Genomic DNA, 17,356 nt, shown 5'->3' on the forward strand with positions numbered 1-17,356 from the left:
TACAACACATTTTTGTGCTATAGTTTGTGAACTGTGCTATATTTTGTGGCAATACCCATTGTTCCACACTCCTCTCATGCAACCAGGACACTAAAATGTAAGATGAAAACATAATCTTGCATAACCTGTATTACTGTTTTTTCCTTTCAGCATTAGTTTTGTACACAATGGAAACTATTGCAACAAAACAAGAAAAATGACGTTTTATGAATACATAAAGTACCTGGCACAGTAGACACCTAACTGGTCTTGGAGCTACTGTAGTATTCTGATTCCCTATCTAAGGCACCACGTTATATTAAACAAGCAGATAAGAATAATTCAAGCTAAAATTGGACACAGCAAAATGTTCCTCGAGTACAGAACTATTGCACATTGTTATCCATCTATTACGCCTCTCTGTCTGAAATATCTGAAAGAGGAAAACTGCATTTCAGTAGTGCTAGCAACTGCAGAAATAACATGAATATTTAAATTTTACTTAAATACTTATATATTTCAATTTTACAGATGGCTATGTTCTGAGAAGCAATTTAGTTGAGAAGTAAGTACAAAGTCATCTTTCTGAAAAATTTGTTATAACTCTCAATTTTGTTCTAAACTGTTAAATAAAAGTGAAATGTAATTATTTTAGTATGTAATTCTAGTCCTGCAAATTGAGTTATTTTTATGGAGTTCAGATTTCTCAAGCATTAGTCATATGTATCCATGTTGGAAATTTTCCAGGAGCCCATTCCTCATTGCTTAACAATAAACGCTAGTTTAAACCATGAAAAATTAAGTAAATTAAGCATTATTTGGTATTAGAATCTACTACTGAACTGTACATTAATGTGATTAAGTGTATTGATGCCATTTTCAAAAGTTTCAGTAAAATGTAACAATTTTTCTTTAGGTTTATTTCGGTCTTACTGAGATTGAGCAGATTTGGCTCAGTGTTGCTCCATATAATTGTGAGGAGTTCAGTATTTAGGTTCTAATCCAAAACTCTCATCAGACAAAGCCTTTCCATTTCCTTCAGTGGGCTTTATGTCAGACCCTTAAATATCAATTCAGATGCAACTTGTAAAATGAAGGCCTGCAAACACTTATAGACACGTTTAACTTAGATATATAAATAGCCTTATTGGCTTCCATGGGCCTGCTCATTTATCTAAGCGACATATTTTTTAAATTCCTATTCATGGAGCATGTATCATTTATAGACATTATGTAAATTCTTTACCTAAAAACTGCTCCAAGTACAGAAACAAATAAGAATTCCAAGGCTATACTGATTTTTTTTACTCATCTTTTACGGTTTTCATTTTAAAAAATGAGTATTTCCTTTTTTATGGAAATACATGAGATTGTTAGAATAGCTACTTAAAATCTTAATTAAAAAACCCAACATTTTAATAAAGCAAGTCTTTCACACTAGAAAGAAATGTATGAAGTTCTACCCTTCACTGAAAATCGTTTGACCTGACCATCTTGCTGAACACTGTTCTGTTACCTCAAAGTTGCACTTTCATAATCAGCAAATTAATTACTTGATAGTATGTCTGCACCTTACTGCTACACTATTTTGTATCTGCATGCAAAGAGTAATATGTATCTGAATGTATTTTAATACATTATTTTTCTTCTTTTAACTTCCAGTGATGGAGAGATTTACGATGATATTGGTGATGGTATGTTGGAACATTTCAAACAATACAATAACTATATTAAATTACATCAAATAACTTTATCCTTGGGTTGAAGTACTACATATTATTAATATTTTTATATTTTATTTCATTTCAGATTGCATCTATGATAATGACTGATGCAGAATTCTATGCAAGTAAGAGCTTCATTGAAGATCAAAATCTATTTTGGACTTCCTAATTGTGAAAGCAAGAGAAGTTACTAAAGCTGATCACACATTAGTTGGTTACACTCTTCTAAATGTACAATTAACCTTTTTTAGGCTTTCAGGGTTTTGTCATCCCCTGCTTTGTATGACATTCGTATTGCCATTTATCTGAGCAATCAAAATTCAGGGAACACGAGCTCAAGTTAAGGTTATAGTTTTCCACTTCCTTTCCACATTTGTGACAGTCCATGTAAAAACAGTTCTTCAATTAGCTGTACCCAGAGAGGCCATTTCTGGTCTATGAAGGATACAGGGGACAACAAACTCTGGGAACTGGTTTTATTCTGGCTCTGGTCTATTAAACACCAGAGACTGCCACTCTGGGGAGAAGAGTATCCTGAAAAGAAATGCTTCCTTTGGTGATAACATCCTGTTGTGAAAACAGGAAATCAAAAGTGGGCATCAGAGAAGACAATACATTGCTGACCTGCCATTCCAACTGCAATAGCATTAGCTACACTGACGTGTACAGCCAAGTACCATTACTGGTGAAATTTCTTTGTCTACATTGTACTGATGACAGAATACCATTTTCTAAAATTTATTTGACCATTTTGTAAGTACTTTTTGACTAATATTAATGGCAAAATAGTAAGAATGTGATATGTGTTACAGCACTCTGAGATACAAACCATAGAAGAGTCTACTTCATAGTATAGCGTTGCTTAAAATATATTCAGAACATTTATGTTAAGATTTAATTTCTTTTTAGTTTGAAGATATGTTGTTGTTGTCACTGTAGTAATTTAGGTATGAAAATGGACATATAAACTTATGATAAACTGGTTGGAAATTACTTCTAGTTTAAATATATATGTGTATTTATCACACCATTTTGATATATTTTTCTTCTAGGTATTATATCTTGTATTAGACTTGGCTAAATGATAGTACAGAAATTAAACATTAGCATGCTTATCCATTGTAGAAACAACATTTATTCCTAAAGATCACTGGTGATGCTGTTATCTGAATGAACGAGTAGCAAATCAAAGTAAAATGAATGGATAAATACAAATAACAAACATAATTTTGCACTTAGATATCAGAAGTCACTGGAAATCAAAAGATGTTTACAGTGAACTCCCAATAAAAAGGGTGAGCACGTGCAGAAAACGGAACCTGTATTTGTAATACGTGATGCTTTTGATGTAGTGCAAGATAGTCAAAAACCTGTAACAACCAATGTGACTGCATCAGTGCAAGCAACTCCTCTTGATAATCAGGTCTCCTATAATCCTCAAGGGAAGTAAGGTACACTGTGCAAATGAGTGCAATGTAGCAAGCTAGCAAGTTTAGCTTACAAATATAAAAAAATTTTAGCTCTGTTGAAGTCAGTGAGTTTTGGTCTTACCTTCAGTGGAGCTGAGATTTCATCTTATACAAGCGCTTTTTATTGACAATTCAAAATACAGTAAATCTCTAAGGAGGTATAATGCTATGGGGATATCAAACATAAAATTGACTATAGAGATAATAGCCTATAAGCTATTTTGTACTGTATTTAAAATCACTGATAATACAGTGAAAAGCTATATGCAGACTTTAGTTTCCTGTTTCATATTTGCTATTCAACAAGCATCCAGGTGTACAAATACCAATTTTATATGTAAACATCAGCACCAACACCCAAATTTAAAACATGACCTTGTGTAGTAAGTACAATGAATGTGTCTGGTTATTTGGCTATATTGCTGCTGGTGGTTTATTTCTTTTTCAAGGGCATTCAGGAGGGTATTTGCATCAAATTAGTGATATGCCAAAGAACCGAGAGGGAAAGCAGACACTTAGACATGCACAACCACTTGTGAGTTAACAATGGTATAAATAGTTTCATGTTTTACACAGGTAACTATATCAAAAAGAGTTTGTGTTAAATTCTAACGTATATGCCCAGACTTGTTTTAGTTCTGATAGCAGAACTTCACATGTTGCAGTAAGACCAACAAAGGAAAATCCCTTTTGAACACTGTTTATCTTGTATTAAAGGATCTCAGTAAAGCACAAACCTCTTTTGTCCTCCTGAAAAAGAAATTAATTTTATTCTTTGTGAGATTTTTGGTAGTATATTTTGAATAGCTTTCCATGTTATTAGCCTTGATGTGTTGTAGGTACTGTGTTTCCTTACTGATTATACTGACTGAATTGGTCTTATGATACATTAAATCATCAAAATAAATACTTATAAGAGCTTTTAAGCTAAAAATCTGTGTATTGTTTGCACATATCAAATATAATGTGATTGTTACAGGGTGTTGGAATCTATGTATAAGGTACTACACACTGAAAAAAATATTGGTATGGTATAATTTTTCTTTTCATTATTTTACCAATGTTGTGTACTGGATGCATTTTTTTTCTTTTTTTGTAAATAAAAGTGTGCTTTCTGACAAGAAATGTGGGTACACCATCTTTTGCCAATGTAGAACAGCAGTAGCTGAAAAATAATTTCTGAAAATTATCATTGAGCAGCTGACAGAGTGAAAATCAACATTATTCTTCCTGCAAAGGCAACACAACTACAATGTGGCATTTGTTTGTCAGTAATTACTGCCCAGAAAATGTGGTTGAAATGTAAGCAGAACATCTTCCAGACAGGAAAATCTATACTTAGACAGCTTAATAAAGACTGTATTTTAAGGGTTTCTCACCTGTAATTTATTCTATTATCATTTAAAAGCCATGAAGAAAGAAAAAGAAAGCTGTTCCCTCTCTCTATATTTATTTTTCCCTCTCCAAACTCTGTCTATAATCCGAAGTACTTGGCTGTTCCTGCTAAAACATTCAGCAGTGAAAACATCAAAATATTGACCTAAAAACTAGACTTCTTCATGAACACCCCAGTTAAGGTAAACAGAGCTGGTTTCCATCTGTCTTGCACCTCAATGCTATCCCAGTAAACAGGCTAAGCAAAACAAAAAATGGGAGGGCAAAAAAGACTTCTCAATTCAGGAGCTTTAGAACATTTCTCTGCTGTTAGCGCAGGCTCTGAACTGCAGGAATGCAGCTGATCTGTGCATTCCTGTGTAAGAGGTTTATATTCTTGATCCACATAACTGCAGATCCCTTGGCTACTCCTCCCACAGTGGTAACAAAACCTTCCTCTATCTGTGATCCTGTTGCATAATGCACCTGAACTGTGAGGACCAGTGCTTTAGTAAGGGGAAGGAAATTCAGTGGAGGAACCTAGATTCATTGTGTGAATTAGACTACCCTTTACCACTGCACAGCTTCATGACAGATACGGGTGTAAGCATGTCTGTGCACACGTGTGTGCATCTCTGTGTGTGTGTGTGTGTATTTCATGACAAATAAGAGAATTTCTGAGGAAACTACTGGACCCATAAAATATACCCTTCTGATGTTTGCATAGCAGCCCCAGACAATTCTACACAGAAAAGCTTTTCTTGCATGTAGCTCCACTACAGAGTGAAGCACTCAAATGCTAGGAGGTGCAAGAAAGGAGTGTGCATTCGCACAGTCTCAGTTCTGCTTCCTTATGTGGACACATCTTTAACTGTGTGTGCAGTCTATAATTACATGATGGCTCAGTATTTTTTTCCACAGGATCCCCGCCTCATTTAGTGCATGGGCTGGATGAGAGCTCATAGGAAAGGCAGTTGTTCAGCCCTGCTCACTCAGTTTCTAGCCACTCCCTTATTTAGTGCAAATCTTCTGATGCCTATGCTGCACTCGGAATTATTAGTTTCTCATGGCGTTTATCACAATGATATCTCAGGTTCCCACGAATACTAATGGATTTATCTTGTGAGACATTAAAATATTTTATCCCCATTTTTATTGTACAAAAGGAAGGTACAAACAGAGGACAATTTGTGGCACATCTCCATTATTCCTGGATATAAAACCAAACCGCTAAAGCTAAATTAACTTTATTTTTAGTACTTTCCTAGATTAGGATTCTCACTCTTTTCTCTTCCTCTTCTTTGCCTCTACTTCTTGTTAAACATGAAGAGAGAAATCACTTTGTGTTTAGAAAATATTAGCATCCAAAATACGTATTTTAGATATACCATGTTTACAGTAATAAAAAGGGGGCAGATAGGGGATACTGATTAAAATTTAATTTAAATAATAGTTTAGATTACATTCTGAAACTTAATAAGAACTGGGGACAAATTCTAGAATTGAATGGTCTGCATTATTATCTCCACTTAGGTAATTTGCTGTCTCCCAACTCCCATGTTGACAGCAAGTTTGTTGCCATGGTTTTGAGTCAGGCCTACAATTTTTCCAGAATTCAATCCTTACGTGCATATCATAGAATCATAGAATGCTTTGGGTTGGAAGTGAATTTAGAGGTCATCTAGCCCAACTCCCCTGCAGTGATCAGGCACATGTTCAACTAGACCAGGCTGCACAGAGCCCCATCCAACGTGGCCTGGAAAGTTTCCAGTGAAGGGGACCTTCACCTCTGTATGGTCTGGGGATACGGCAGGCTGAGACACCCAAACCAGTTCTGAAAGAATTAACTTGTTTATCGGAAGCCATTCACCCAGGATAGTGGCATAGCTCTCCAAACCCCCCACCTTGACTACTTAGTGTGGCTAAGAATCGTAGAATCATAGAACCGTTTGGGTTGGAAGGGGCCTTAAAGATCATCTCATTCCAACCCCCCTGCCATGGGCAGGGACACCTTCCACTAGACCAGTTTGCTCAAAGCCCCATCCAACCTTGCACACTGCCAGGGAGGGGACAGCCACAGCTTCTCTGGGCAACCTGTGCCAGTGCCTCACCACCCTCAGAGAAAATAATTTCTTCCTTACATCCAGTCTAAATCTACCTTCTTTTAGGTTAAAACCATTGCCCCTTGTGTCCTGTCACTACATACCCTCGTAAAAGTCCCTCTCCAGGTTTTTTGTAGGACCCTTCAGGTACTGGAAAGCTGCAGTAAGGTGTCCCCGGAGCCTTCTCTTCTCCTAGTTGAACAGCCCCAACTCTCTCAGCTTGTCCTCATAGGAGTGATGTTCCAGCCCTCAGATAATTTTTGTGGCCTCCTCTGGCCCCACTCCAACAGATCCATGTCTTTCCTGTGCTGAGGGCTCCAGAGCTGGACGCAGGACTCCAGATGGGGTCTCACATCACCTCCCTTGACATGCTGGCCACGATTCTCTTGGTGCAGCCCAGGATATGGTTGGCCTTCCAGGCTGCGAGCGCACATTGCCAGGTCATGCTGAGCTTCTCATCAACCAACACCCCCAAGTCCTTCTCCTCAGGGCTGCTCTCAATTCACTCTCTGTCCAGCCTGTATTTGTGCTTGGGATTGCCCCAACCCATGTGCAGGACCTTGCACTTGGCCTTGCTGAACTTCACGAGGTTCGCGTGGGCCCACCTCTCAAACCTGTCAATGTCCCTCTGTATCGCATCATAGTAGTGCAGCCGAAGAGTCATCCTAAGCAGTTTCCAGCATCCTAGCCAGCTGGAAGATATCTCTGTGCCACTCAGCCACGTAATGCAGAATGCCACCACAACATGTCCCAGCCTTGTGCACAGCAGCAGAGTGGTAGACTCAGGTCCCCTTCTTTATCTGTGTTGAGTAAAATTGCAATGATCTCACAAAGCCTTTCTTCCCTGTGCTTTATTCTAGCTAGCTGGCTCCTGAACATCGACAGAATTTGTTAAATTATCTCTATTTGTCTCCTTCTAAAGCATTTTCAGAGAGAGGATTAAGCTGTTATTAAACGTATAGTTTCTTGCTCACGGCTTTTTATGTTGTGGACCTTGTTGAAAAGCATATGGGAAACTGTTTATTTCCTTTCTTTGTACATAGACACATAAATGCATCTTAAATATAAAATGTTCACTGTTAGGCAGAAAGGAAGTATGCAAGATGTCAGCACAAACTTGAATGAAACGTGAATTAGATGGATACCAAGGGTTTTAAGAAACATTATATGATTTGCATTACTTCAGTGATATTGCCAAATCCTACAGGTCAAGCATCATGAGACAGACAAAGAAAAGAAAAATTCGCACTGGGAGGGGGGTTACCCTGCCTTTTAATTCTTTTTTTTGGCCTGATTCCTGATGTTCAAGTTCTTAGCAGGAAAAGCTGCCTGCTCCCTCATTCCCGTGTGTGTTCACTTCAGGTGGAAAATGTACACAAAACACAGACACAGAATCTGGGGCTCCCATCCCCTTTTCTTGCTGATAGAAGAGACACTCTGCCAAGATCCCTTTCCTTCTCCAGCATCTCAGCTTCTTTCACGTTCTCCTGCCCTGGACAACGCCGTCACAGACCTTCCAGCTCACACAGGTAAGCCCAGTTTCTTCTTCTGGATTGATTGAAAGACTTCCTTATTGTGTTGTTGACATTGCCTCCTTTCACTGCCTGAAACGCGGTCTGTACTCTTCTGCTCGCTTTCTCAATTACTTCCTGTTCCCTATAATTATCCCTCTTGTCCTTGATCCTCCGACCATGGCGTTCTCTCCTTTGCTTTTTGCCTTTTTTGTTCCTTTCTCTTTTCATCCTTTTAAACTGTACCCCTACTTCTGCATTCCTGCCCCTGGCACTTTCATTTTTATCCCATTTTTGAAAGCTGCTCTGTTTAAATGCTCATTTTTTGTGCAAGATTCCTATCTCTGTGGGTGACACCCGCAGAGGTTTTATGACTCACCAACCACTGACAACACTTACAATTCTTGTATTTTGTGTGCTACACTGTTTATCCCATAGCATTTAAAATCAGGCCAAACATACCCTCCTTCTGCCCTCAGTATTTTGGCGAGTTTTTTCCAGTACTCATGTTAGGATGCTATACACAAGTAAATCCTGCCAGCTTCAATTAAATTTAAAAAGTGCTGTCTTTTCTATGTCATTCCTTTTTCTGCTCCTTCCTGGACGGCTAGCAATGTTCATAGCAAGCTTTCTTCTGCCAGCCATGCAGGACACTGAGGCCTATTCGAATGGTATCCATCGACTGCTGAGCATCTCAGATATCGGAATATTTCAGTATGGATGCCATGATGTATAATAGCATTGGCTTTGGCAGACAGTCCCCAAAGAAAATGTTAATGGGCTTCTTCAGTTTGAAAAAAAAAAAGACCCTGAAGACTTTAAAAAAAAAATTTCTGCTGCAATACCGATTTTGAACCGGATTATGATAAATTACCCTTACACAGAGCTTCAGCCCTATTACTGGAGTTTGTTTGGACTGAAACACTTCACAGCTGAGGTTTCTTAATGTTTTTTTCCTCAGGTCTAATTAGTACGCCAACCATACCCAAACACAACACCTGTTGCTTTTCACAGCTTTAACAGGATTATGCAGTGCAGAATGCTGTGAAAAATCTTACATGAATGGATGCCTAAATGTGAGGTTGCACTAATTAACAATCTAGTTAGCAACCTGCCCAGTTGATCAGGAAGACTTGTTGCATCACTTGACATTCTGTTATTTTGCAGCTGGCTGTTGTTGCTTTAGAATGCTACTTATTGCTACTCTTGCATAAGCTTCTGCTACGCTCTGTATGTTCATTTTTCAATTTCTTCTGTTACTGGATACTGAAAAAATACTAACATTTTACTCAGTTGCAATCAATTCAGATTTTTATTGACGGTTTCTAGTTCCAGATGGATTTAAGGGGACTATATTCATGAATTAACTTAATTACGCTATTTTCCAAAATCAGAGCAATTCCAGAAAAAAATACTGAGAGAAAAATTTTGGTAGGAATTCTTTTTTCTTTACTCAGATCATGCAGCTTTTGCAAAATGTATTCCTGACTTAAAATGTTATCTATAGACCTCCTTTCCATAACCGTATATGTAGAAATACACCTATTGGACCAAAAGGCACGAATCAAAAAACTAACATATGGCTCAAAAGTTCAACGGCAAGTATTCAGCATCCAACCAAACCTAGTGGTTACACTCTCAAGTTCTCTTTGCTTGACTTCTCCGCACTGTCCCAGTCTGAGAAGTCTGGCAACACACCCCTTGCCTAAAACGAAATACAGCTGAAGGCACTGTAGCTATATCCACAGTAGTCACTTAAAACAGTGACAGGGAACAACCCTGGGCACAAGACCTTGATGGTCTTTGCTGTCACATTGGTCAAACCAGAAAGTTTTTGCCCAGGACCAGTACAAGGCTGTCCAAAGATGGCCCAGCACCTATTTACAAGATCTCCATGTTACCAGTGTGTCACAAAGTGGCCCATGAGCTAGCTGAATACCCAAGGGAGCAGACGCATGTAAAATGCAATACCCGTGCTTTCACATTGCACCTGTGTTTCAAGATCTCTGTCCTTCCCAATACCCCAAATTTTGCTAGGTTTTCAACCAAGCTGTGGCCACATTCACATTTTCTCGGATCTCTTGGCAGGTTCCAGGTCGAAGAGACAGTGTTCCCATGAGGCAGCTGGTTTTATACACAGGGGAAAGATCTTTCCTCTTTCTGCTCATTGCTGTATTACAAAGAGAGAACACAAACCTCAAGAACGGCTCATTAAAGGACTTTGATTTATGTAGATTAAGCTGCAGCTAGTAGGGTCACCTTTCTCCCTTCATTTACTTTCCAGCACCCTCTGAAGTCTCAAGACTTTTCAATCTTGCAGCATAGCCCCCTTCCTAGCAGACCCTAGCGTCTTGCATTGCACAACAGGCACACAAGCCCTGAGCTGCAGCGCATCCTCCCACAGACTGCTCTGTATCACTGGATGGAGAAGCGGCTTGCGGGCTCTCACTGCTTCACACCCACTGTGTAGCACTGGGAGGTCTGTGAATACCAGTGCGTGGTTGCCCATGGGGCAAGGATCTTGCAGGCCTCCTGTAGTACCCACGTGTTACTTCAGGGTGGTAGTACAGAGCTGCCAATACCTTAATTTGATATGACGCATTTGTCCAGCTGCTAGAAATGTGCCGATGAGCTAGATTTGATTGTCTCAAACAGCAGAACTTCTAAATCAAAGGTCCACCAGCACCTGTTCTTGTCCTGACTCTGAGCTGCTGCTGAGCCAGACATTTTACACTCCGAGATTTTTTTTTCACAAGAAAAAACAGGTCAAGTGATTTTTGCAGTATCTAATGGGCAAGCCAATATCTGCTCAGCTCTGGTGCAGACCTGTAAGTCTATCATATTTGGCCACTGAATCAACTTCTGAGATACTTTACTCCCTCAGTTATGGTTTCTTTATACTTTCCTTTTTTATACCTCTGTTGCCAATATTTATTGGCTGCAGAAAATAGAGCTCATGTCTTATGCTTTCCTAAGCAGTTTGACGGGCTTCATGTGAAGAAAAAGATTAAACAAATAGAGGGATTACAAAAATTTTTGCTAACAATATAGATATAGCAAAAGAAGGAAAGATTTTTTTCTTTAACCTTTTGATCTCACTCACTAGTTTTTCTCCTCTTCCTGTTTTTCCCACCATCATCAGGATTTATCATCTATTTAAAGCCAAATTTATGATGTTGTAAATTAAGGAAGAGTGCTACAAATACATTTGGATAAGAGAAAATGCTCAACAAATACATATCACTGCAACTCAGTTGAATCCAATAGGTTAACCTCTTATCTGCATAGCTTGATTCAAGTTTATGTTTCTTTTCCTTCTATGTGCATGTAAAGGGTGGGCTGCAGCTGGTGTAAATTACATATCCTTACTCATTTCCATGGAGTTAAAACAATTTAAGCCAGTTAAGGCTCTGTCCCCAGCTTGTCTCTCATATCCATATTTCTTCATTTAACCTCAAACAAGTGGAAAGCTCCTCTCTTTGATCTTCGTACTAGATTTTGAATCTTGAAGATTTATGATTCATATAGCAGTATACTCTACAGCATATTGCAAAGCCCTGTTCGGCATATAAAAAGGCTACCACTGGCAAAATCCCACGTGTGAGGGGGCAAAAAGGACCATCTTCTGCCTGGAAAAGAATGGAACAAAGCAGTTTCTTTGTGAGTCCTTTGCATATACACGCAAAAATGTAGCTCTAGCTTTAGACGCTCCTATCCACCACTGAACACGTAGATATGTTTTAACAAGTTTTCAAGATTACGGTGGCCCTGCAAGCCTCCAGATGACACTGGAGGTTTGTTGTTATCTTCTGGTATGTTGCACTTTGCAGGTGGGAAAGGAAGTACACCAGCAGCTCACAGGAAACTTTGCTTTCACACCATGTCCTCGGCTTTAGGAGATTTACTTATCCATGTAGAGAAGTTATATTCACATAAAATGATAAGCTAATAAGCAAAATTGAACTAGTCTGATTCCCCCTTTGGCCATTAAAACATCTTTAATTTGATTTCTAGTGATTTGATTTCTAGTGATGTAGACACTGCAAGACGAAAATAGTAAATCAAAGAGGCTGCCTTATGCTGGATCTTCGGTAATTTGTGACACCGACAAGCCATCAGATCATTGAAGAAGTTTGTTTTCTCTTTGATGTTGATTTCCCCCCTGCAAATGGACAAAAAAGCTTTTTACTTTTTTTTTTTCTCTCTCCTCCACGTTTCTTCCCTCCTACATGCTCAAGAGCAACAGTGGCTCACGAAAACGTGTAGCAAAATTGATAGGTAAGGAATTTTTATCATTTTTTAATTGAACTTTTATGATTCTTTCTCCACATTTAGTGGGAGAACAGAACATGGGAAAAGCTCCAAAAATAGATCCCAAAATGTCCTCTACTGTCACAGGGCGAGGACTCCTCATCTCCTCATACCAGTGATAAACATGACATTTTAAGGGCTAGACGCACTACTTTACAGCATGGTTTTTTTCTTTTTTTTTTTTTGGCATGAGGAGTTTCCACATATCTCAGTGGTAGTTAAGGCAAATGCATACTTGCTATTTTGCATTTCACCAGAACAAAAAGTTAAAAATCTATTTTTGGTTGGTTCCCCCCCCCCCCCCCCAGTTGTGGCAAACATTAATTATACCTCAAACTACCTTTAATATAGCCTGTGGGTTACCACTTACAACTGACATTATGGCATGATTTTGTGTGTCATTATCAGAGACAACCTCAGTTTTATCTACATAACTGAAATATAACTGGGGGAGAGGGGGGAAGAAAACTTGAGCCCAGAAAGTGAAATATTTTCATTATTAAAGGGTGTCTGCAGGAACAAAGGTGCAAAAGAGTACTCTGGAGCTTAAACATTACTCCTCTCTTACTCTCCCTTGTTGGAAGAAGATGTTCTGGTTCTTCTAAAATATATCGTGTCTCTCTGTATCTATAAGGGAAGAAATACTTGTTGTATGGCACTAGCATTTAGCATGAGGGTCCAAAGCACTTTACATGCAGATTACAAGTTCAAATCCAATGCAGAAGTTGGGCCAATGCTTAGTGTGCTTCAAAGCCTACGTAAAATTAGTTAGCCCCAGTAGAATTTGTAGTAAACAGGATACAACATTACTGCAACAAGCAGCAGTCAATTTGGCATTTTCAGGAAATCAAGTGTTCCCCAGCCATGAAATTTTAAAGGGCAGCCCTGAGGCATATTGATGAAACTATTTAAGGAAGTTTTGGTCCTGTGTTATGGATGGATGAGACCTTATTGTTTAGACCTTTTAATTTTGAGAACCTGGAGTTCTTCAAGCACATCCGCATCATATTTAATAAGTAAAATAAGTAAAAATCACAATAGGAAAGTTGTTGAAAATGGTATTTTAAATTAGAATTGACATAATCCTCTTAAAACAAGATTCTGATATGTGTATCATGAACTGATATGCCAGAAAGTTTTTCTACTCCAGCTTTACAAACAATTATTTTTAATCTCCTAAATCAGTATTAACGTTTCAGAAGTGCACCAATCTGTGTAAACACTGATTTACTTTTTTTTGAGACGGATCTTCATGAATACTTAATAAAAACAAATTTTTATGAGTAATGCAGGTTCTGCATTGAAAGACCTCAAGAAGCAAAGAAGGAAAAGAAGAAGGGAAAACTCATAGTGGAAAACGATTGACTACAGAACAGGAAAACAATTACCCGGAGTTGTGAAGTTATTTTTATATGGCTGGCTACTTCTACAATTTGATTATTTGCTGGTTTTGCTCCTGAGAATTTGGCAAGTACGGGTGCAAGAACTTGCCTTGGCTATGGCTGTGCGACGTATTAGGACGTGACGTAAGGTGTTATCTGCCTATTTAAACTTTTGCCTGAAAAAGGACAAGAGCAAGTACACATAAGTATTATGTTTCTTGTAGTGGCACCTCTTTTCAAGTTCGGGTTTTTTTTACATACATACATTTATTAGGTAAGTTTAACAAATACCAAGGTAAGAAATAGATCAACACTTGAGACTGCAGAGAGACCCATGGTGAGTAAATCAAGAAAGCAACGAAAAGCTATTAGTTCCTGTTTTTCATTACTTCACGTATTAAAAGGCAGAGCGCAGAAGACATCTGGCGTACAAAGCCAGTGGTCATGCCGTATCCATGTGAACTACCATCTCACCACAAGGCAAGTGCAGCTTAAAAACCAGGAAAACCAGCGGGAAAACCTAATAAAAACAAAACCGAAAGATGGGAGGAATAAAATAAAAAAAAAAAAAAAAAAGTAGTTTCGCTTGACAGACCAAACCCTTCAGATGCGGTTGGCAGAGCAGTTACGTAGGAAGCCAGCTCCCAGCAGCGCAGGCTCTTCAGGAAAAAAGGAGATATTTTTCCTTTCACCTTTCCCAGCGCAGCAGGGAAGCCCCCTCGGACGCCCCTTCGCTCCCGCCACGCTCCTTTCCCCTCAGCTTTGGCCTCTCCAGGCTGAGGAGAAGCTGCGCGGCGAAGCTCGGACCGCACGGCTCTGGAGGAGACCGGTGCTTCTCCTCCAGTCACGCTTCCAGCGGCTCGGGGCGACCGGGTGCGGAAGCCGCTGGAAGCGTGACCCAGGCTTACCCTCAGGCAGGCGGAGCCCTCATCCCGCTCCGGGGAGGCTGGGGAGCGGCAGCCCTTACCCGCCCTCCAGTAGTGGAGCCACGGGCCACCGCTCCAACGCAGGAGAGGGACCGCCACCAGTCAAACAGCCGCTCAGCCCCGTCACGCCCCGTCCCGCCTCAGCCGCCCCCGCGGCGACGGGGCGGAGGGAGGGAGGGAAAGGGAGGGGCTGCCCGCCGTGGCGGCCGCTCCACGGGTTTCTCCTCGCGAGAGCGGGCGAGGTTTCCGGTGTTGTGACTGCGGGGCCGTAAACATGGCGGTGAGTCTCCGCGCCCGCTCGTTGAGGCACCTCCGCATCCGAGGTAAGGGGCCCCGGGCAAGGCCGCGGCGGCAGGCTGTGTCCCTTCCCCCCTCCCCCGCCGGCTCTTGCACCGCGCCGGTGCCCAGCCGCCCCCTCCGTTCCCTTCCCTTCCTCCCTTTCTCCTCCTCCGGATCCTTCCTCCCCGCCAGCCTAACGCGCTTCTCTTCCCCCCCCCCCTCCCCCCCCGTCCCCGCAGGTCGGAACGACAGCGGCGAAGAGAACGTCCCCCTCGATCTCAGCCGAGGTACGGGCCAGGGGTCGCCGCCTGCCCCTCGCTGCGCGCCCGCGGCGGAGCGGCCTGCTGCTCCGGGGCGGCGGCGGGGGGGGGGAGGGAGCGGGGTGCCGGTCCCCGCCGGCGGTGGGCTGCTGGGCGGTGTGTAGTGAGCGGAGCTGCCCGTAGGTGGAAGCCTCTTCCCAGCCCCTGCCGGCTGCGGGGCAGCGCGGGGCCGCAGGGCCGGCCGCGGCCGGGGGAGCCCCGGCGGGTGGGCAGAGCCTCCTCGGCCGCTTGCGGGGCGGCGTTCGGAGGAGGTCGGTGCCGGTAGACGGGGCTGCGTACAGCGCCCGTCCCGCAGCGGGGCTGCCCGCGCTGCCGGAGCGCCCTCCGGTCGGGCCCCGCGCCTCTGGGGAGCTGCTCGGCGGTGGCAGCGGGCCCTGCCGCCGTCCCTGGTCGTACGTCGCTGCCCGTCCGAGGCCGGCTGGCCGCGGTGCTTGCCGTGAGCCTCTTGCTGTGAGGCCAGGAGGCACTGATCTCCCGTTTACTTGTTAAATTGCTGCAGACATTCTCCACTACTCTCAAATGCATGGGGGAGGGGAGGGGGCGGATGGGAGAAAGGAAGCAACAGTAACATCTGCTACACCCTAACGAGTTTTGTCTCGACAAATAGGATCTCGTTCCCTACCCAAATGTGTAGTTCATCTTGCCTTGCCGAGGTAAGGGTTAGAGGTCTCCCAAAGAGGCGGATAAAATGCGGAAAACAAACTGGCCCACTAGAAGCCATGATCTTCCCTGGGGCAGAAGATCTTGGTCTGGGGGACGGGACTAAGTTGGTATTTGTAGTATAACTATTCTGCTTCCGGAGATCCAGGACTGCTGCTATCCTGAATAGATCCATTTTGTGACGAAGTAGGCAGGGAAATGACAAAATCAGTGGGATAAAAGTGGATTGTGAAATGTAAAGGAAGTACAAACATTAGCAGCATCAGTAAAGTTTTTAATTTAGTAAGAGGCTGTATCAACAATTCCACCTGTTTTTTTTCCCCCCAGCAAGATCTCTGTTTAGAATTTTTTTTAAGCAGTTGTACCATGGGCTGAAAGTTATCTGTGCATATACATATCATATTTAGAAGTGTATTTTAATTCTTGGGAAAAATGCTGAGTTTTTTATAGTTTAAAGAAACAGGCTGTTATGTCTTTTCCCACTCTATCTCCAGATTGGCATGATTGCTTTAGTGAGACACTGTCTTTAAAACAAACGAAATTTTTGTCAGCAGAATGTGGGACGACGGCCTTTAACTGTTTAAGCACATGACACAATTTGTACTGCAAGCAGTGTTACCTGTTTATGAAATTTATAGAATCAGAATTTTAAGTAACGGGTTTAGTAACTTTTTAGTGTTTGTAGCATACTGAAGTGTTTTGATGTGAAAGAGCAATACACAAAATTTAAATGCTGGACTGGTAATTTTTAGATGTGGTCTGTTTGAAATCTTTTACTCAGAATTCAGTAGGCTACTGTTATGATACTGATTTTTGCCATGAGGTGTGTTCAGCCACTTACTGATTCCACGAGACCTGTAGTGGCAGTAGCCGTGTAACTACTTCGCGTGTATTGTGTTGTAAAAGAGGCTCTCGGGTAAGATGCAAAATAAATTTTTAATACAATGAAAAAAAAGATACTTTGCACTGTGACTGTATATAGCCCTGGTTTTAAAAAAATGTATAATCACTGTTCTGCAGTTGAATAAGAAGCTGCTTTAAATTTAGTTGTGAGCCTTTTATCAAAAAAGTGGGAGTTTTTGGTTTGTTGTCAGAGAAACTACAGCTGACTGATCAGTAATCGTGTAGCTATCCATAGTAGGTATTACCTTCATTTTAAAGAGAAAACAAAAGGAAAAAGTTAGAAAGTCTCAGAAGGCATTAACTAAGCTAGATGATCCCTTGACTTCCACGCTGAACACAATGAATGTTTTTCCAGCTGTTACAATAGTTATGTAAGCAATTAGTTTAAAATTTTTAAATTGTTACCCTAACTCCAT

At 41.2% G+C, this 17,356-nt stretch overlaps 2 protein-coding genes across 6 annotated transcripts in view; both read left to right on the forward strand.

The window, feature by feature from the left end:
• Positions 1 to 4,489, forward strand: part of FYB1 (FYN binding protein 1) — a 71,577-nt gene extending 67,088 nt beyond the window's left edge. For all 3 annotated transcript variants that reach the window (XM_075411227.1, XM_075411228.1, XM_075411229.1), the window contains 3 exons: positions 511 to 544; positions 1,642 to 1,673; positions 1,789 to 4,489. In XM_075411227.1, coding sequence (XP_075267342.1) covers positions 511 to 544; positions 1,642 to 1,673; positions 1,789 to 1,811 — 89 coding nt within the window. In that variant the 3' untranslated portion in view covers positions 1,812 to 4,489. The remainder of the gene's footprint in view (positions 1 to 510; positions 545 to 1,641; positions 1,674 to 1,788) is intronic.
• Positions 4,490 to 14,989: 10,500 nt separating this feature from the next.
• The window catches only part of RICTOR (RPTOR independent companion of MTOR complex 2), a 95,384-nt gene continuing 93,017 nt past the window's right edge, over positions 14,990 to 17,356 (forward strand). For 2 of the 3 annotated variants that reach the window (XM_075410544.1, XM_075410546.1), the window contains exons 1-2: positions 15,033 to 15,101; positions 15,297 to 15,344. In XM_075410544.1, the coding sequence (XP_075266659.1) occupies positions 15,053 to 15,101; positions 15,297 to 15,344 (97 nt within the window). In that variant the 5' untranslated portion in view covers positions 15,033 to 15,052. Of the gene's footprint in view, positions 15,102 to 15,296; positions 15,345 to 17,356 lie in introns of all 3 variants that reach the window. The other variant, XM_075410545.1, reaches the window with a different exon arrangement.

This window comes from Opisthocomus hoazin, chromosome Z (assembly GCF_030867145.1).
Source record: "Opisthocomus hoazin isolate bOpiHoa1 chromosome Z, bOpiHoa1.hap1, whole genome shotgun sequence".
Taxonomy (NCBI): Eukaryota; Metazoa; Chordata; class Aves; order Opisthocomiformes; family Opisthocomidae; genus Opisthocomus; species Opisthocomus hoazin.